The sequence below is a fragment of the Poecile atricapillus genome, chromosome 16 (assembly GCF_030490865.1).
Source record: "Poecile atricapillus isolate bPoeAtr1 chromosome 16, bPoeAtr1.hap1, whole genome shotgun sequence".
In the NCBI taxonomy this organism is placed as follows: Eukaryota; Metazoa; Chordata; class Aves; order Passeriformes; family Paridae; genus Poecile; species Poecile atricapillus.
Window position 1 is genome coordinate 8,054,078 of NC_081264.1, and position 22,088 is coordinate 8,076,165.

General features: G+C 40.1%; 1 protein-coding gene across 1 annotated transcript; it reads right to left on the bottom strand.

Annotated features, from left to right (window-relative positions):
• Positions 1 to 279: 279 nt before the first annotated feature.
• YPEL1 (yippee like 1) lies at positions 280 to 22,075 on the bottom strand. The gene is made up of 5 exons (XM_058851701.1): positions 21,696 to 22,075; positions 17,795 to 18,077; positions 7,195 to 7,238; positions 5,671 to 5,779; positions 280 to 4,721 (listed from the first exon to the last, which is right to left on the bottom strand). The coding sequence occupies exons 2-5, from the start codon at positions 17,909 to 17,911 to the stop codon at positions 4,632 to 4,634; spliced, it is 360 nt and encodes a 119-aa protein (XP_058707684.1). The 5' UTR covers positions 17,912 to 18,077; positions 21,696 to 22,075; the 3' UTR covers positions 280 to 4,631.
• Positions 22,076 to 22,088: the final 13 nt, after the last annotated feature.

Below are 22,088 nucleotides of genomic sequence, written 5' to 3' on the forward strand. Positions count from 1 at the left end.
TTGTGCAGACTGACTCTCACCATGCAGAGGTCCCACAATTGGCTCAAAATAGACAAAAGCCCAAACAGAAGCAACACAAACTTCTGTATTTTGCAAAGATTTGTGAAAGGAAAAAACCCCAAATATTTTGTGGCAGTCTTAAAATCACACAAAAATTAGATTCAACCTATTTATGAGTTTTTAAGAGCAACTAGGAGCACTGTCTTCTCTCTCTGGCCCTACCAGAGGCTAAAGCCTGAGAACTCAATTAGCAAGAAAAGATAGCACAAAACCAACAGGTAACCCAACAAAACAATTGAAAGCTTTTATTGTGATACCTCGAATAGATACAATATAGTGAAACAACAAATGATGTACAGTATTGCAAGGACAAAACAGCAACACAGCCATGTCACCTGTAAAAGAAAGCATTTTTAAGAGTTTAAGAAACAATGAGGCACAACTCAACTGCCATTTATGACTCATGCTTTAGACCTTAAACCACTTGTAACAGTCCTTTTAAAAGAAACCTCTGAAGCATCTGTTCCTTTTCCAGTAAGTGTTTATACTGCTGGTTGGCTTAACATGAGTCTCAGTGAAGTCAAATAAAGTGTCCAAAAAGTTTAATAATAATTTGACAGCTTCTTCCTCTCATGGCCAATATCCAGGGCTGGAGATGACTGAAGTTTGGTCTGTGAGTCTGGAGGTCGCTGCTGCTGCAATCTGGCTGCTGAGATGAGCGGGCAGGAGGAGCCCTACAAGCGGCACTTGGAGGGAAGTGCATGGCCACCAACCCTGGCACCCAGCCTCAGGGAACTCTTGCACTGATCCATCAGCGGGAAATACAGATGACCTTTGGTTATAGGGGCAGTGGGTCTCGGTCAGAACCTCTGAGGCCAGTTTTTAACTCAAAGAAATGTCATAACCCATATTCCCCCTCCTCTCCCAAGAACTGCAAGCACACAGGCATACCACCCACACTGGTCATTATGCTGGACCTTGCTACTGGGACATTAAGATTGAGCCATAACAATCTTCCTTCATACAGTTTGCCATTGTACAGCTTACAATCAACAAGGGAAATTCATATCCTGGCCCTTTTAACTGGCAGATGAAATTAAGATTACCAGGCTTCTAAAAGCATACAGCAGGAGTGGTTAGGGTGAGCGGTCAGCAATCCCTCACCAAATTCTGCAGCTGATTTCACAGCAAGTTTGCAACGTGACAGGATTTTTATACATGGCAGCATTGCCTTTTAGTAATCAGAAAGGTACTTAAAGTAACCAGCCAAAGAACTCTAGGGTTTGGAAGCAGACTCAGTGCTGGAAAGCCACTGTTACAACCATTATTTTGAACCTAGACAGAGAACGTGTGGTCAGATTACTAAAGTCACACCGAATTACGATTAATTACTTTAGGACAGGCATGGCTTTAGAGGTTCAGTGGAAAAAAACTTTCAATACATGTACATTTTTGCTAGCAAATTCCTATGCATCCCAATGAACATTTCTTCTAAGCCAGCTCATAGTCAGTTCATTTGGTCCAAGAAAGAGCCAGCAAGAAACAAAGGTTCACAAAAGCTTTTTGTTACAATTTATAAAAAACAAAATACAAAATAAATGTTAAGACCAAAAATAACCAGTACAAGTAACAAAAGTGCTCAAGTTGGAGGGGAAGTAAACTTGCCCAGAGCAAACACATACAAACTTTAAATATAATCTTTAATATATTACAAAAATTGGTTAGAGGGAAAATGCTTTAGTAAAATTTTTTTTTTCAAGTAAGTTTATTTTTCTTTCAAATGACTGCTGGAAGGTTCAGTGACCAGACTGACCTCTTCACATCAGCCAGCAGTCATTGCTATCTGGATTCAACTTTCACCAAAACCAATAACAAGAATTCTCTATAGCTTTATGAGGGGAGAAAATAATCATTGATGCTGCCAAACAACATGGGAAAATTCACGTTCCCTCAAAAGAATGGGCCTCAAGAATTGTTACATGGCAGCATAAAATAGTAATTCTGCACTAGATTCTACTCTTTACTCCTTCTAAGCATCCACTCTTAATAACAGACCAAAGAGAATATTGCTTTGTTTGGTTCTCTTAAAAGCCATAAACATCACATATAGGTCATTAACTCTTTATGCCAGTAGTCTGAAGCTCTATGTGCTAAGCACTTGAAGTCCCCAACCTTTGGCATCAAAGTTAATTAAGGTTTTGGTGAAAATGTCCAGTTTGAAATATAAATAATGCACTGAAGAAAGAGGTTGAATTTCTAAGAATAAGACTGTGTTACAGACAGCATTAGCTTACTAACAAGAGCTAGCCAAACCCCCAATTTTGGAGAGAAAAATCTTTAATATTTTACATATTTTCTTTAATTTCAGCTCTCTCTGGAAAAGCAGCCATTACTTTTGCCTTCAGTCCAGTGTACTGCCTCAGCAAGTCTGTAGCCAGGGAATAAGAAAAGCCCAAAGATACACAAACCTCACAAGCTGTTCACAAGTATCAACATTGCAACAGGACTTAGAAGCCAACACAAACTTTTTGCTGATAGAAGTTTAGTGCCTTCCTTGTTGGCAACATACTTTGCAATGGTGGAAAACAAAATCCCAAGAATTCCAGATCAAAAAGAGCACGAGACAGGCAACACCCAAGCCCATCTTGCATCAATGACATTGTTAAAAATGAGACCTGATGTGAACATGAAATAGCAACATGTGAGCCACAAAATCCAGGTTGAACATAACTGTACCTCCTTAGGCCTCAGGACTGAAACCCAACAGCTTGAACTAATTCTCTAATTCTTACATTTTAAATTCATGGGTATCAATCACGACAACATCTGGCAGGCAGTTTAGCCAGCGTGCATCACAGAGAATGTGTACACCCGTGAGAATGCTCTTCTCACTCCTCCTCCCCACAAAAACACTGGAAAGCTGGTTTTGAAGATTTGTATTGCCCCTACCCATTGGCATAATTTTTCATGTCTGACAATTTCTAAAGTGCAGCAGAATTCAGAAAGCCTATGAGAGATTCCCAAAAACAGAACAGCAGCAGCAGCACCTGTGAGCAATTTCATAGGTGCCATATTAGACTTGTTATTGAGAGAAAGGGATTTCGTATTGCAAGGCTTCTGTATTGTTCAGTTATAGGACTTATTTAGTGTTAAAGGGTTTTTTTTCAAACAGTTTGTCCTCAAGCATTAAAAGGATTAACATACAAAAGGTCTGTAGAGACTGTTTAATTTGAAAATTAAGTTAGCAAATTTATGTAGAGCGTTTCTTTCACAGTTGCTCAGTTTGCATACACAGATACCAACAGCTCATATTGTGCATATACTTTCCAGAAGTTTCTCTCATTAACTGATTCCATTAAAGAAACAGCATGAGAACAAAAGAGAAGGTGAGTTTCATATAAATTTTTATTATAAAAAGATACTTGGGGATGATTTAGCCAGCAAACCAGGAAACCCTTTCCCCACCCCCAAATTTTAAAAACTATCTTGCTATTTTATTTTATGAAAAAACAAGTCAAACTTCCTTCCCTCTTATTACTCCTCCTTTTCCTACAGGTACTATATTAATTTTCATGTCATAGGCTCTGGCCATTTCTCACAAAAATAAATATTTTTGTTCAAATGTAGCAGAAGCAGAAGACTTCAACAAGTTTCCTTGACAACAACCTCTTTGTCCAGTGCATTAGGACTATACAAGTAAATGGAACCAGCCATAAAAATTTACTGATGCACAAGTCCCTGTTACTGGCAAAGGTACAGTACCAAAACTTTGTTTTTTCCTAATATACCAACTAATTTTTCTTTTTTTTTCAAAATAGATAGAAGATGCATATATTTTTCTGTCTTTTTAATCTTGAAAGCTATAGTTTTATAAATTTTTTTATCCAGCAAACTCCTTAGGGAATATGTTGGTCTTAAAGGAACATATTCTATAGCATTATTGATTTAAAATCTTTCTATGTTATATCATTAAGATACCAAACCTCTGGCATAACCTTTCCTAACAACTTGAGATCTGCTAACTTCAGTCAGTGCAATTGAAGTATTTTTTGAAGTGAGCACTGTACCTTTAACCAATTCACCTACAAGATGTACATAGGTTGTGGTACACTCAAATTAAAAAAAGAAATTAATAACGACAATACTGCATCCTCTTCACTGCCAAACACATCAGAAATTGCTACATATAAAAAAGCACCCCATCCCATACATTCTTTCAGACTGCTCAGGTACAGAACTTCTACAGGACTGGAGTGTAGGTGTTTAGGCAAGAAGCATGCACAGCAGAAGTAGCATTAAAGGCATAGGTCAGAGAGAGATGCTAACCAGTAAAATCTGTTTTCAATTAGTGAACTGTTTCTCTAGTCTGAGAGAGTTTAGAAAAAGGTCATCCAAAATGTTCCAAAACAACTGTTCACACAATACACGTACAAAAAGAGGGAACTTACACAAGGAGAAAAGGCAAACATGGCCTGAAATAGCCACTTACACTACACTACTCATTTGTGAGGTTTCAGAGTTCAGTGATATTCTCAGGGCCACTCTAGCCAAGCTCTTCCTTTACTTTGCATTAGTCTTTGTAAAGCCTGTTCCACAGAATATAGTCCAAACAGAAGGAAAAAGGTTGTGGTTCACTCCCAGCCATTGTCTTTTATCATGTGGGCAAGTTCAATGATAAATTTTCCTTCTTTGTATTTCTGACTGCTCTCAAAAGCATGTTCCTGGAGAGGAAAAAGAAAAAAGATCAAGACAACACTGAATTAAGCTCAGGAAATTAAGTATTTTAAACATCAAATTTACATTGATAATACAAACCAGTCCTTACAGTTAACAACCCACATTGGTTACACTGAGTAAGAGGAGAGAGGGAAAAAAAGAGAGGATGAAAAGCACTGAGGAAACAGAAGCAAACTTCTCCTAAGTGGAATCAGCAGATCTACCGCAGAGATCTTGCTGTAGAACTGTCCATGTTCTCTCTCTGCTTAGGGAATTTTAATGCTTTTTAAAGTGAAGGTTAGAAAATGGCATGTTATATGTGTTATTTATTTATTCCCAGAAGTAATGAAAAGAGGGAATGCAAACCTCTTCAAAAGCTCTCCTCTATATTCATCATCACAGGGAATGCATTAGGAAAACTTCTACAATCTTGCAGCTACACAATCAGTGAAAATCCTACCCAGAATCTAATATTTTCAAAACTTCAAACTTGCAACACAGCTGCAAGTGCACAGGTAAGTTTTCAAACAGAATCGAGTCCACATTATTTATAAACAGTGTAATATGCTCAGTACAGTTTATTGTAATTAATATTTTTGCTATGTAACCAACTTTTGTGATCTGAGACATTACAGAGTCACTCTGACAATTTCTCCCACCTGGTTTAGTGCATGTGTGCTTGGTAGTGTTACAAAAATATTACCAAATACAGAAATACCAGGTAGCTGTAATAGCACCTATAGCTTATACTTGATTTGCAGTCCAGAAAAAAGTTATTATCTGCTACAGCATTTCTGCAGATGCAAGGAAACAAGATTATATTAGAGCCTGATGTACACAAAAGCACCAGAGCTAACTCCCCTAAACTGTCAACAAAGCTGCTACTCAGTGGCTACTCAATCATCTCTGCTTCAACATACAAACATTTATTGAGGATTTAAGTCTGTTACTTACATATTTCCATCCAAGAGTGGTTTTACAGTTTTCACAATAGATATCTGCTACAGCATGTAAACCTGTCAGAAGAACTCTCTCCTCTGCTGGACCACAGCCCACATTTACCCTGAAAAAAAAGGAGAAATTATGTTAACAGATGAGTGTGTTTCTTTTCTTACTGTTTCTCACCTTTTCTCCTGCAGACAAAAAACAGTTTAAAAAAATGCCTAACTCATTCAGTGCTGCAGAAGTAACTTCCTGTTACACTGAGCAGCAGGACAGGAAGAAAAAAAGGGGTGTGTTTTTTGTTTTTAAGTGGCTGTGGTGTCACTGTTGGTGATATCCACTTACTCCCAGCAACAAAGACAAGCTAAATAGTTAAACTTCCAAAGAACAGAACACTACACAGTAACTGGACACTTCTACAGTTTCAGGCTTTACTTCAAAAACAATTTGAGACCTCTCTAATGGAAGTCTGTCCCAGTGAATCAGCACCAATAGCTGAATTTAGAACCAGCTCCAAAATAGCAGCAAGAAAAAAGCCACAAATATTTCTTTGCTACAGATCAGCAGACCAAGCTCTGATGAACAAACAGTAATTTCAAAAGAAAATATCCCATGAAGTACTGCATCAAGCCAATTTTTCCACAAATGAGTCTATGCAGAAAACATGAGGCAAGACTAAACCAAGTTTTTAGACAGTTTTAAACAAGAGAAAAATTTTGCCTCTTTTGCTGTTGTAGTACCAGATTTTTCTTATTAGAATTATAGCAAAAATCCCGAGTCACCACTGAGCAACTACATATTAAAATAATTTCAAGGATCTGCAATCAAATCCTTTGCAGTTATAGTTCCATTATCCTGGTCAAAAATAGACCAGGACACTCAACTGTATCTCTTTTGCAAAATGCTACAACACAAAAAACTGCTGAAAAATAAAGACAAAAATGTAATCCTGCACATTAAAAACTTAAAATATACCCATTAACAAATGCAAAGAGCCTCCAATCAAGGGGAGGACGTGCCTATGATTGCAAATATTAGGCTAGATAAGATCACTGAGACATTTTGCCTCTAGTACATTGCAATATTCAAGGTCATTTAGGATGTACCAAGTTTACTGAAACATTAACCTGTAAATGTATCCAACTGTCAGACTGGGAAATTGTTTAGACCACAGCAGAGTTGTCTGAAGAAAATTTACAGTCACTCAAGATCTTGTGACTTCTGAACTATCTCAGAATGGCAGCTTCTGCTCGAGACAGCTACCATTACATACACAAAAGGAATTTCACATTAACACACTCCCCTAATCTTCCAGCTCTTAGCAGAATTACTTAAAATGTAAGATAAACTTATATATGTGCAAAGGAATGCTTCAGAATCAGCCCAGTAGTGCTTTAATAACTATTGCTGGTGAGTAAAGCCAGCATTAAAAAGAACAGGGCAAAGTACAGCTATATTAATTCCTACTGTTTTCCCTTTGGGAAGCATAAAGTTACACTCTGCAGGTGGTGTACAGAACCATAACCACATACTCACACAGAATTGAAGAGGTAGGCTCGTCCCTGGCTCCCCTGGAAGGACTGCATTAAAAAAAAAAAAGAAATTGCACATGTTAAAAAACACAAGCTCCACCAAAAAAAAATTAGTTCCAGAAGGGTAAGTAAACATACAATGATAATACAGCTATAAACTATTTCAGATTAATTACTTTATACCAGTTCTTTATAGGAAAGTCTGGTCAGACAAGTTGTCACCTACATTAGATTTTTAACAATGATTTTATTTTACTTTGTCAAGTGCTACTGCTCAAAATTCAACATCCATAACCCAAGCAAAACAGTTTTTTCCTACCCCTCTGCAAGATATCAATTCTCATTTTCCTAGACATCCTTCTTGCTAATTGAAATAATCTGCTTTTAACTCAAAGGGAATTACTCTCATCTCCTCTGTCTTCCACTGCTACAGCCAAAAGATGATTTATTTAAATTTCATTGCATCATTTGATATAAGAGCAGTGAAATTATGGACCAAGCATAAACCCCGCATACTGTACTCAGGAAATGCATCTGATCAGTTTATAATTCACAGATTAGCTCAGCTTCATTTTAGTAAGACAACTGTTACCATCAAATGCCTGACCACAGGCATATGCTTTCAAATCTCTCACATTCCTGACAAATTATGGACAAAATGACTGTTAGACTTTCTTGGCTGGATCTAAATTTATGTTTTAGTTCAGAGCAGTAGCACAGTTTTGAATTAAACCCCCTAATCAGCCACACTTACTGGGGCCTGGTTTGGCTTGTAGAGCAGTTTCAATGCCTGGGAACTGCACTGAATTCAATTTAAGAAAAAAACCCCAAAACTGTAAACTGTGTTACTTTCTTTTTTCTTTCAGCCTTTCCATTCTCTAACCTACTTTCAAAGAAAATTAACAACTTTATCCATGATGCAAAAAAAGTACCATTGTTTTTAACAATCCCTGTGGTTCTAGTGTTGAACATCACAGACCAACTTTTCAGAAGCCTGCATTAGATCAACATGGAAGGTTTCTGGAAGGAAAATATCAACCTGAATACTTTTGCATGGTTTTAGTAACATCAGGCATGAAGGTCCTTTCTGCAACAGATTCTTCTTCTGACACGTATTTAGTTATATCATCACACCACATAGTTTCTAGTATCGAAGTCATTTGACACTAAAATAGGTATTTTGCCAGTCTACCAACTAGCAAAACAACAGCAATAATTATTGTCTTTTAATTACTGAGAACAGTGTGCAAAAAATCCCCACACCCTGTAAAAGGAAAATGCATCTAAATTAACCCTTTTTGATCAACACTAACCAGATTATATACTGAAATAAAGACTGTTTAAAGAAATCCCTGACTCTGGACTGTTCTAGGTAGCAATAGTGGCAGTCACATACAGCCCTCATGTACCTATAAAATCTTTAATATAAGAAGAGAAATTCTACTTAACAGCTTATAGCACTAATATTTTATTATTTTAGCAAATGTAAAAGAAGTATTGAGAGAACATATTATTGTTCTCCACAAATACTTGAAGGGAGGTTGTAGCAAGGTGGGGTCAGTCTCTTCTCCATCTAACAAGTGACAAGACCAGAGGAAATGGCTTCAGGAAGCACCAGGGGAGGTTTAGGTTGGATACCAGGAAACATTTCTTCACCAAACGGGTTGTCAAGCATTGGAACAGGTTACCCAGGGCAGTGATGGAGTCATCAGACATAAATGTGGCACCTGGGGACACGGTTTAGAGGTAGACTTGTCACTGTTGGGTTTGTGGTTAGACTTGATGACCTTACAGTCCAACTCCTCAGTGATTCTAACAAGGTTCTAAGAAAAAGTACTGTCCCCACCAGCCAGAACTACAAGTCTTATTTTTCACCAGGCAAGGAAAACCAGATAGGCTGTACAGGACAGTGAAAGCTGAAACTTCAGGTGGTAGTGACCCTGAAAAGAGGAGACTTGGTTGAGGACAGAGTCAGAACAGTTCTGGCAGAAAGTAATTTCCAGCTGCCTTTAAAACATACAAAAACCCCACTAGTTCAGTTCTCCTGAGGTACTTAAACATTACAAAACTGGCAGAGTGGTGCAGACCTACACTCTGCAGTTCCTACAGAATAACCAGGACTCTCTACACTAGAGCCAGTAACAAATAGAATGTTTACTGCAGGTGAAAACAAAAACTCTTCAGATATATACTCTTAAAAACTGTCCATTAGCAAATGAGTAACCAGCCTGGGTAAACAACACATTAATTTAGAGAAAACTACAGATGTGCAACTCCAAAATTTAAGAAAAGGTAAAGGAAACACTTCAAAAATCCTCTTATTCAGTAAAATGTAAATGTAAAACTATAACTTCTTAGTTTCACATACCTGATATTATTAAAAAGAACTTCCAAAGTCATGATGACCATATATGGTTACGCTACTCTAAAAATTCTTAAAATTAAAGATGTTGCAGCCATTCCCCTTGCTTTAAAAACTTGTGAATTAGAATTCACAAATCCTTTTTGAAATAGCACCAAGAAATACTCTCTATTAATCATGTGCTAGTGTAATTACACATGCCAATCACATACAAATTATGTGGTGGGTTGGAGGTTGTTTTGTTTGGTCCTATATAATGATTTTTAAACTACTTATATGCCATACCTGAAGTTCCCCAGCAGGCTGGAGAAGAAAAAAAGACTCCAGAAAACAAAAAGAGTCAGGAGATCTTCTGAACTATCTTATGCAGTATTTCTGCCAAGTTTATGTTTAGTCTTGACTTAGTATCACCTAATAAAAGCTCTCCTTTGACCCTGCATTTTTCAAAATTAAGCAGAGGGCAGTAACAGAACGCCAGGAATAGCACAAAAAGCAGCTATTCTCCTCTCTTGTTTCATAAGCTGAAAAAAAATTCAAGCCAAATGAAATACAAACCACTCGTTGGAAAGCACTGCTTTAGTTGTTTTTCTTTTCCTAATATATTTTTAAAGATTACTTTTCTTGCACCCTTTGCTTGGTTGCCCTAGATATACTGTACTCTCCTAGCTTATTTTCCCTCAGAAATGGCCATTACCTTCTCATTTTTAGGATTATCAAGGTAGAGCAGAGGGAGAGGCAACAGAGAATCTTTTCCAGTGACAGTGATTTTAGAAAGTCTGTTCACAAACATCTCAGTGTGAAAAGCTCCTCCATTCCAGCCTTGCTTCCCCTTCCCAGAGTATGACTGATCCATTTGATACCATCTTTTCCTACCTACACTCATGTTTAGAGGCTAAGGATTGTATTTACATGCCACAGAACACTTGTTTCTTGCCCAGCTGCAAAGAGCAAGTTCCTCCATGTTTACATCACTCATAACTCAACAAGAACCTGCAGCAACTTGTGTAACTGCATTCTGGAACACAGAACATGGGTCCAGGCAACTCTGACTTCCCTTTAAAACCAGTGCCCAGCCACATCATCTGTGTTTCATTGGGCACTGAACAGTCTGCAATCCAGCCATGCAGAGCTCTTACCTGGCTCAGACTGGAATAAAAGCACTGCAAAGACATCCATTTTTAAATTCCCATGTCTTTTGACTTTTATTATCCATCTCTTGTTAGCACTTGGCAGTCTGTTTCCTATTCACATGAACAGCTGAGATTTTTTTACCCCCAAAATTTTAGTCAAGCACCACAAAACTGTATACATCTGTCACAGACGCATTCTCTTAATGGTGTAAGAAATACTTATTATCAGAATTCTACTTTCTGATGCATCCTACTACTAGAAATGACAAGAGGACAACTCAGTTTGGTGTCTGAGTTGCTTGCTAAGCTTATAACTTGGCTATAAACAGAATATTTTGCATAAGTAGAAAAAAATTAATACTGAACATTTGCTTTTTACCAGCACTAGGTTTCTCACAGTCTGCACTGTATGATTCAGTTATACCAATACGAATTTTAAGGGACTGACAGGTTGAACACCTTGTGTGTCAACTCCACAAAGAAAATGAAAGCAAGTACTTTAAATGGCAGTCAAGGACTAACAGGCACAACTGTTCAAACCAGTCTGCAGACAAACCACTCTTCAATAGAATAAACATCACCTATGCAAACATAAACTTTAACTCTGCAACATTTATTCAGCACTTCCAAGATCACAAGCACTATATATAAATCAAAACTAAAGCAGAACATTCTATTCCAACAGTCTTAAATATGCCTTACCCAGTAGAGAGGAATTAGAAGAGAGTGGCAAGTGTGACCAACTCTCATCAGTACAACACTCACAGCAACCAGGATTTTTACTTAGAAGTTGGGCAATTGATGAGTTAACTTATTCCTTAGAAAATCCTTATCTTTGACCAGCTGCCCATTTATACAGAAGGCTGTCTAAAACCTATCATATTTTCTTGTTTCAGCACAGCTGAAAGTATGCAGGATGTCTAATAGTACCAGAAATAATGTCTAACTGTGCTTATAAACTACAGTAAAGTCACCTCCAAGAATAGCTTGGAACTAGGATCTTTTCAAGGCATCTGACAGACCTCTGTCACCAATACATGATGTAGTAAAGAAGCTTTATATGTGTTTCACTTGCACACTCGTATACATGCAGAATTAGGTACGATCTATGCTTGTAAATTAAACCCATCCTTACCTCTAACACCAGGATTAGCTGCTTTACCCAGGAGGAAAGAAAGTATCAGTCAAGCAGAACATGTATTCACTGCCCTAAGACATAGCTGAAGGCGTAGGTGGGGGAAGGGATCCTACTGAAAAGCTTATGCCATCAATTATTCCCCAGAGATGGGATTAGATTGCATGGCCAGAGATCGCATTCTACAGCAAATACCCAGGGAAACTGATGTCTTAGCATGTACTGGGGACAAGACAGGTGTTATTCTGGGCTCAGAGGCATTACCAGTGTCTTGTCTTCAAGCTACTTGAAACACAGAAATAAAATATTAAAGAAGGAAAACAAAAGAAGTCCATAGGTCTTAATTTGGTTTAATTCTCTTGAGTTTCCTTTAATTTGCTGGAGTTCCCTTTACAAGCTAAGATAGATCAAGCTGAATCAGTTCTCTGAACAAATAAACAAATTAGGGAAATACAGAAAATTGTATTTGTTAGGGGCAGCATTCTTAAAGTAAACCAGAAACACAATTGCTCAGATGTGTGAAATTATGTCCTCAGCAAGATGCATGAGATATTCTCTCACTTCAAGACTTGCAACATAAATTCAGAAAACTGAATTCAACATAAGGTACAGACAAAAAAAAAATTATCAGGGGAAAGCATCACACATTTCCAGCTGGTATTTTCCTTACATCCAACTCTTTGATAATACAGACCACCAGAGATGCTGCTGCTCAGCTGCTTCCTAGGAAAGTTCTAGAAGACTCCATGATAAATATTTCCTTTTTAAAGTTCATTTTCATTCAATTATTTACTAAATTTGATAAAGCAAGTTATAAAAGTCCAATATGTAGAGAATAACCTTAAAAAATTCTATCCCAAAAACTACATGCTGCATGCCTGCAAAGCTGGCAAATGGCATTTCCCCAAAGTGAAGACTTTGTCAGGCAGGACAAGTTATCTTGACCTATGCAGCTTCTTGAATGGATTTCAGAAATAATTATGTCAAAATACACAGAGTGGAACACTTCCCTTGCACTTTCCAACTTCTTTAAGCCTTCAAATCTATTCTTGGATGTTCTCCAAAGATTGCTTCTCTTTCAAAAACTAGATTCTTCCCCCAGAAGAAAAAGATGAACTCAAAAAACTAGAAGACTCTTGGAGAAAAAAATTATCACCAGAATATTTATGAAATTAGTGAGGGAACAAAAACAGCCTTCAAGCATACATAAAACAGGCCCATCTATTTTTCTAAATACTCATTATATCATAAGCAAAGGAAGATTACAAATTGAACCAAGCTAAGCACAGCATATTTACTTAAAGACAATAAACCCTTTAAAAAAATTCCTCTTGATCCCATCAGTTAAACAATGGAAGACAAAACCACAGATTGCTAAGCAAGCCTAAAAATGTTTTAGCATCTGTTTAGGCTTAAGACTCTTCCTTCTCATCAATAATAGAAGAGAAATCATACTGAATGCCTTGGAGAATTAAATTTAACCACCAAGATCATTATTTCACCCACAAGGTGCAAGGATTTCCCAGTGCAGTCAATGACAGTTTTTTATAGATATAGATATATGTATATACCTTTATGCAGAACTCATTCTTGAAAATATTGACACATCTAGTCTTGTCTGTGACTTCATATGACTTTTTTCCCCTCTGGTCAGATATGCTTGCCAATGAATGAGACAGAAGAAAGTGACAGTATTTATACAGACATCTATGCAAAGTAATCCAAATTCTCTCCATTCCCAGAATTAAGACACACTCTAAGATGCTTCAACAGTCTTTCAAGCAGGTCAGCCTTGAGTAACAAAACATTATCTTTTGCAGTATACCCAATAGGTTCCAAGATTCTATTAAGTATTCCTATTTTTTTGTAATTTGTTGGATCATACCTGAATTTCTAAACAATTATTGGAAACTGGTAGGTACAAGCCATTCTCAAGTGCTTTGGAACTTATGCCCTTCAAGTAACATTTGTCTCCTATAAAATTAAGTGCTCTTAATAATCACTGCACATTTCCTAATATTACAAAACAAAAGAAAGCTCTTTCAGTTGGGCCTTCCACAAAACTTATTCCAGAATTGCTCCAAGAGTAGCAAATATATAACATTTTTTTAGGCCACACAAGTGGCAACATCCGCTGTACTTCAAGGAGTCTTGCACGAGTTCTCTCAAAATTTAATTATGTTTGGATTTTAAAAAATATTATTAACAAATACTGTTTGGTCACTTTTTATGTGTTGTTTGGACATCTTAAATCCAAGGAAGTGTCTCCTATACTATCAATTTTAAATCCACCAAGGGCTTCCTATGGCATTACCTCCTTGCCTTACTCTTGATTAAGACCTGTGGTTATTTGCTCATAGTTTACTTTTCTCCCTGGTATGTAGGGGATGGTAGGATATGATTTGAAAAATATTTGCCTCTTTGAAGAAATTTTAAAAAGCATAGGTTCTTCCCCATCTTGTAAAGATACTCTAGTGTAGTGATGATTGGTTTATTCCTTCTCATAGCATTTCAAGAAATCCTTTAACATCCTGACAGAGTCTGAAGTCTCCAGCACTCACATACTTGTTAGCAGCACAAATCAGTCATGTCTCAGATGCACCTGACACCACCTCACACTTACTTCAATCCACAGTTTATTTGAACCTACAGTTCATTAGTTCTCTTACTATGTTTCCTTCAAATCAATGGCTACCCCAAGATAACTCAGAAGTTATAAATTATTATTGCAACTGTTCTTACATGTGTGCATGTGTCCATCTGTACAGAGTAACATTTCTCATTATCTCTACTGCCAATGACCTCCCAAGTCTGGGGCTCCTAATCTCAACCAGTCCTCTCTCCAAACCTTCCCCTTCCCCAGGCAGAAACCACAAGGTTATTACCTCCTATATCTAGAGTTAAAACCTCTAGAAATGTATGTTCTACCACTAACATGTTGATTTCAACACCAGGCAACACAGAGTCCTTTCACAGCTGCAGAGAAAGCTATAACCACAAGTGAATTCACTTGAGCAGGTAACACATTTTTGTCCTTTCTCATTAATCTGTGTTCTTATTTCTAAGCCATTGCCAAGACTCTTGGTTGCCATTTTATCACCAGCAAGGGCACAAGAAAAAGAGAGCTTTGTGATTCATTCCAGGGCAAGAAAGAGATCCTGCTGCTCAAAAAGAACAGAAGTAAAATGAAAAGGTGATTCGTGTATGCTGCCATCCTTGTCAGACAATTGACATCAACAGCTCTCAAAAGCAGAAGAATTGCAAATCTGTATTGAAGTCAGGTATTCTGAGGATGAGAATCAAATGGATTGATTGACAGAAATCTGCAGCACTTTTTGCTTTTCCATGACAGACCAACATTTAAGAGAAACACCACCCAGTTCACAGCATAGCTTATCTTTTCATCTTCAAGTCAAAAACCACTACAGTGTCAGGTATAATAAATCCTTATACCTCAAAGCACATTAGAAAGTCAGCTGGAGTTGCTTTAAATTAGAAGTGCACCACGCATTTTGGTTCATTTTCCCTGACTACACGTGAGGAAGAAACAACGACCATGTCCCCAGAAAAGATGGGGTGAGGGACAGCCCCCAAAGGAAGCCACTTCAGCCAGGCATTAAGTAAATACTGTTTGCCTTTATCTGCTGCAAAGGTCCTGTGGCACTGGGTTCTGGCATGAGATGGTACAGGAAGCATTTGGAAGAAAGTGAGAATCTGCAGCCAAAAATTCTATTTAGAGAATGTAACACAGAGCTTTAGATTTGAACTAGGCCTTCAAGGTAAGGCAATGGGGGGAAGTCAGGTTGAACAGTCTAAGTCTCTACTCTGTCAATAAATCCAAGCCAGCCCAGGAACCACACTGTTCTTTGTTAACTTTAGATGGTATAAAATCAACTTGCTACACTTCACATTGGTTTGTGTTTGTTTGGGGTTTTTTCCCTGCATCTGAATAGTTACAGTAACTAGGATTCTAGGTATGTCAAAGAACCATCTCTAACCTAAGTTCATTGCATATAATGTGCTTCAACAAAGGCACTTTAATTGAAGTTCAGAAAAAAAAAGTAATCTGATTTTATTTGCACCCTTCACCCTCCCCAGGGCCAGCTGTACTTATTTTTAATGATCCAAGTCTGTTTATTGCTTTGCAGTTGTTTCCATCAGAAGAACTTCTCTGATGTTGGATTATGTAAAGCTTCAGCCTAAGGAAGATGGGTTTTCCAAAGCTATGTCCCAAATACAAGTACAATAGATGACAAATGTTCTTTTTATTTTAAAAACATTCAAAAATATACCGCACATTTAAATGCATTTCTCTTTTACCATACAGATTTAGACAATAAAATACGGTTAAAAATCCTGAATTGACAAAATATGAATCAGCTGTCAAATAAGCATATGGTCAACCTGCAAGAACAAATATTTTTGTAAAGTGTCTACATCAAAAATTAAGGAACCCAAAAATCAAGCAGAATCCACCTCTAAGACCCTTCCCAACACCATTAGAAACAATTTAGAAGCAATTATTTGTATTTACTACAGATTTTTTGAGTCCTCTATGTTTTCTTCAAATTAGAAATTTGATTCTTAATGTTTGAAATTATTTATGAAACTGTAAAATGAACACGTGATTTACTTAACCTATTTCAAGTATTCTGTTGGCCAAAGCTCCCAAGCCCATGGAGAAAACTGGCTCATGTAGCAACTGTGGCAGCTTACCTGGCATGCAAAAATCTAAGTCCACAAAAAAAAAAAAAAAGCTTCCTATTATGTGCTTGGACTGTATTTTCTCAATGAATTAATACATCCTAAGAGAAACAGCAAAAGTTTCTTCCTGTAGGTATCTTCAACCTGAAGTTCAGGAAAGATTAACCCCTCCTAGTATTTTCTGGCCCAGAACACAAAGTGAATAATGAAACTCTGGGTACTTGTAATTTAGAATCCAGTGATGCCAAAAAGGCCTCTTAAATTCTGAAATCAACACGGAAAAAAATATTAAATTCAAGTAAAAAGAAAAAGCTGTATGGGGAAAACCCATTATTGCTGGATAGCCCTTGGATAAGCAAACAGGAATACTTTCTCCTCACCCAAAGAAAACCTGAATTCAGAAGTAGCAGCATTTTCAAGCCTTCCCATCTCTTCACCACTGAAGAGCAGCATTACCTGAGTGCTGCTGAACACAAACAGGAGCAACAGAGAGAACTTTTAGTGTCAAACCCTTTATAACTAATTTTATTTGACAAATCAGTTATATAGGGAACATTCTGTAATAAAAAGTTTGAAAAGCAATTGAAGTGTTTTCTCCACGACAGCATAAAGAGTAACTTAACCAGGAACTTGTCTGGAGCAAAGAATGAACCAGTCTGTCAAGTATTTATCCCAAACTTCCCTACATATTTCATACATCACAAGTCTTGGTTTCTTCTAGCAACAGGAAATAAGGGCAGGCCTAGCCTGTTCCAAGGTTCTACCTACTCTCTAAGCTCAGACAACCCAAGTATTTTGAACATCTCTGGCTAATCATTTTCCTTAGACAGCAAAAGCATGTTTACAGATTCCATAACACAAGTGGGACACTCTGGATACAGACAGTTTTGTGACCTTCAATCCAACAGTCAAAGAAGTCTCTATCTGAAATAACTGTAACCAGACTAATTTCCCTAACCAGAGATACATGCTTTCTTCTGACAGTTTTCCTTAGCAGATTTTTCAGATACAACAGCTCACAAATAGAACCCACCTGACAGCAGACACAGGTTGTTAACATGGGAAATGTATTAGATCAACCTTTATGTCACATTCAGAAGTTTCCAGAATATATCCAGTTCTTAGTACACACATGCATGACCCAAGAGTGAACCCAGGGAAGATACCTTGAAGTATGCATCAATTTGCATCCCTTATCTACCAGCAGTGGTGTCACAGTGACAACCATTTTGGTTAAGAAATAATTTATGAGGTCTCTAAAGAAACCACTTGCCTTGGAGATCAATTCATCGTGATTGGCGAGATGGGCTCTGCAGTGGATACAGCTGTAGGTTCGATGACAGTTTGGCAGGTAAGCCTGGAACGTTTTTGATTTTGTCATTTTTACCATCTCTGCTGGTGGCTCCTCACTCAGCTCAGGGCTGGCACTTGAAGAATTACAACTTTGCTGAACTCGCTGACAAAAGAAACACTGGAATATGCAAGCAAAAGCCGTTGTTGTTCTGGAGTGTGTGTGGCACTTTCCACACAAATGACAGAAGAGAAACAGTCACAACCTGTAGGTGAAAAGAGCAGAACAATTAGCAGCTTACAAGACCAGAGTTAACTGTTATTCAACAAGTCCAGCTATAAAGCAAAGTGTTATTTGGAGCAAATGCCTGGCTGCACTACAGGCCCCTTTTTCTAAGGAGCTGCGCAGTTCAAGTTCCATTCAACACAGCAAAAAGCGGTTCTGTTCTACTAATGGCTTCTACTCCATCACACTTCTAATGAGGAACAAGATTCAAACAGTTCTACACAAAACACGAGCACTTTACACATTATACCAGGTGGACTCTAAGACATCCATGCAGAAAATAACACTAAAAAGGTAGGGAATGAGAGGAAGTTAATTGTTTATTTAATTGTTCTAGTGGTCAGTTCCAACATAGCAAGCAACAAGGAGAGTGATTTTGGAAAACACTTGTTCTGTCCAACAGTAAATGTATTTTATATATTTGCATTTCAGCTTTCAGCAAAAATGTTGCAGGATTATATCTGGCTTTAAGTCAAATACCAAGTAAGACTTCAGGGATCCATATCTACTCTTTCAAGCTCTGCAGAACTATGCCTTTAGGCAAAGACCTTGACTGGTGTCCTGATCAAAGCTAATTAGGTACTTCCTCACTGTACCAGAATAGCCTTAATGGAAACTACCAAACCCACAATCTGATACCAAAGCTAAATTCTGCACAAAGAACACCCAACTGCAAACTTAATCCTCAGAGTGCATTTCAGAAACATTACATGTCAGAGCATGCCAGAGCCTCCTGCTGTGCTGGAAAGCAAACCTTTTTTGTTTGCTGAAAACAAAAGATGCTAAACACCAATAACATCTCCTGGTCTGTCCAAGGCCAGCAGTTCCCAGGCCATGTATGCACTGTGCTAATGAGCACTCCAAACACTGCACAGTCAACTTATGTCATCGGCTGGCAGGTGACTGCCTGAGTAGGTCAATAGCACAAACAGAAATGAGAGACAATATAAGGAATTTACAGTATGCTGATCCAGCTAAGAGCACACAGATGATTTATCATAGTTGTAAACTGTGTGCAAGGCAGCACTAACCATCCTTCTAGCAGAAGGACATTGGTAATACAGCTAGAGCAGATAGTGAAAGCCACAAACTCTGTTTATAGGAACCAGTTACTGGGCTTCAAAAGAAGCCTTGAGAAAGCAATCTGAACAGCAGGCCTAGCACATGAGACAACCACAGCAGAACTTAAAGGGGTTTCAGTTTGGATTTTTTTTTTTAATCCTAAGCAGGAAAAAACTCTAACTACTAAAGCACTTGCTAAAAGACAATTTCTTACACAAAGAATTGCAAAGGCAGACATAATCCACAAACAAGACACAGAGCACACCACAAGGAATCTAAAAAAATAAACCAACAATGGGAACAAGCTGTCATCCAAAGCATGGATCTACACATGAGAATGACTAGAAAAACATTTGATAAGGGATGCATTTATATGTTTGAAATATTAACTCATTTGGCATGAAAAGCAGGACTTAAATATTAATACTCATTTAAACAAGTATTATATACTTAGTGTCCCAAAATAATTTAATTTCAACTGCACAGCGAAGAACTACCATATTATTTGCAGAAAACAGTTTGCTCTTGTAGAACAGCTAGATATGAAGCCACATTTATTAGAAGTAAGATATAAAAGTGACCTAAGAACATGAGGTTTCCCTTAAATTCCCTGTTTGAACTTAATGGATTGGATTGAGTTAAATCTTATTCAAGTTAACAGAAATAGACAAAACCAGAACAAAGCAGGGTTTCAGAATGAAAGGCACCACATGCTAAGATGTTTTGACTTTGGTTTAAATTAAACCCTTTCCACCAGTAATTGAGAGAGTTCAACCCTTGCAGAAGTTCAGTAGGTGTACATGTGGCAGTTGAGGATGTGGGTTAGTAGTGGCCTTAGCAGTCCTGGGTTAATGGTTGAACCCAACGATCTTGGAGAACTTTTCTAACCTTTGCAGTTCTGTGATCCGGAATGTAAAAGGAAAATATTTTTCTTCAAGGCATTCCTAGAAGTGTTTTTAATTCACACTTCCAAAAGCAATCTGGACTCTTGCAGATTCAATGTACCAGGTTCTTCAACTACAGAAATTAAAATAATTCCAAGGCCCATTTAACAAATTGTATTTGATATTGCTCTCTTCAAAAAGACGACTGTTTGATATACACCATAGGAACGACAGACTTGTGCCGTTAAAGGCACAACATAAACCATTTCCTAGCTCGCTCTAACAATGGTGAATAAGTCTCACTTCCCTCTCATAGCTAGAAGCAGTTCCTCTGGCTGCTGCTCATTATTCCGCACGGAGCAGAGCAAAAACCCGAACCAACTATTTTTTCTCTCTCGTTCTCTGGCCGTGGCACAGTCCGTGCTCTGGTCCAGCGCAAGGACAGGTGTGTCTCTCGAAGCTCTACTCGTGTTCGCACCTACCAGTGCAGGGCCCAGGGGCTGTCCCGGCCGCAGGAGCCGGGCACGGCGATCTCCGCCCTCCCGGCGGGGCCGTCCCGGCACGGCCGCCCCGAGCCCCCGAGTCCCGCGGGCCGGCCGAAGCGAGGCCCCGCCCCGCCGCCGTGACGTCACCGGGGCGGGGCGCGGGGCGGCCAATGGGGCGGGGCGCCCCCGCCCCGCGCGGGTCCCGGATGTGTAAACAAACACCCCGAGAAGCGTGGCGGGGGGGCGGCCCCGCACGGGCCCCGCGCCGCCGGCCGGGGAAACAGCGGCTGCCCGCCGCGCGTGGCACGGGAGCAGGCGCGTCAGGAATCGGCCTCTCCGCCCTTCCGGCGGGGCTCTAACGAAGGAGCGATACGAAACACGCTTAAAGAGTCTTTGAGCGGTGCACAAAGCCGGACACATCCTGTGCGCGCACTCTCAACAACCTGCGGTGAGCTTACTCCAGCAGGGGAAAACCTCCAAGTTAGACTGAGCCACAGGAGCCTCATTTTCACCTTTACATACCAGGAAACAACAAGAGAAAAGAAGTGCGGAGAAAGTAACCGGCTGACACCCCGCTCCCCCGCCAGGAGGGAGCTGCTGGCCGTGCGCCTTTAAAGCCGTTTCCTCTCTCACGCCGGAGCACGAAGCTGCCGTGGCGGGTGACGCCGTCGCCTTTTCTGTCCCCCCCGCAGCGATTCCAGCAGGACAACGGCTCATTCCCCGCTCTGGCCGCTGGCACGGCCGCGCGGCCACCCGAACGCGGCCCCGCGCTGCTCCGGGCGCCGCTCCGTGCACAAACCCACGGCTGCCGGCCCCGCGCGGAGCGGGGGAGAGCGCGGGGGGAACCCACCGGTCCCCGCCGCGCCGAGCTCAGCTTCGCCCCCCCTCAATTATGTAAACCGCCCTTACCCGCCCCGCACCGAGGAGGCTGCGGGCAGACAGCGCTGCCGTCATTTCCAGGCACTATAAATAGCGCCCGAGCCTCCTCCCGCCAGCAAAGTTGCTTCGGCGGCCCCGCGCACGCGGGAGACAGCGGCCCCCCCGGCCGGGGCGCAGCACGGGGCTCCTCTCGCAGCCGCCTTCCGCCCGTTCGCCATCCACCCCGCTCCAAAAAAATAAATCCCAGCACAGGGAACAGGGGCCGTTTCTCACCCGCTCGGTACTCACCGCTGCGCCGCGCCGACTCCGCTCCCAGCCCGGGCTCCGAGCAGTCCCCGGGCCCCTCTCCCTTAGGGGGCACGGGTAGGAGGGGAGGCGGGAGCCCCGGTCCTCGCACGGCGGGCAGCGAGAGCTCCGCGCCGGGCCTTCACCGAAAAACAAAGAGGGGAGATCAGGGGAGGGACGGACACGACGGCTTCCCTCGCCTCGAAGGTATCGTCTCGGCGGCGGCCGCCGGAGGGTCATAGACAGGGGCCGGGCGCGCGTGTGCAGCGCTGAGGGCCGAGGGGCGGCCGAGGCATCGTGCCGTGCCCGTGCCGTGCGCTCCGCCCGGGCTCCCGCTCCCGCCGCCGCCGCCTTTGTTTTGCTTTGCCCCGGCCCGGGGGCGCAGTGGCCGTTAAA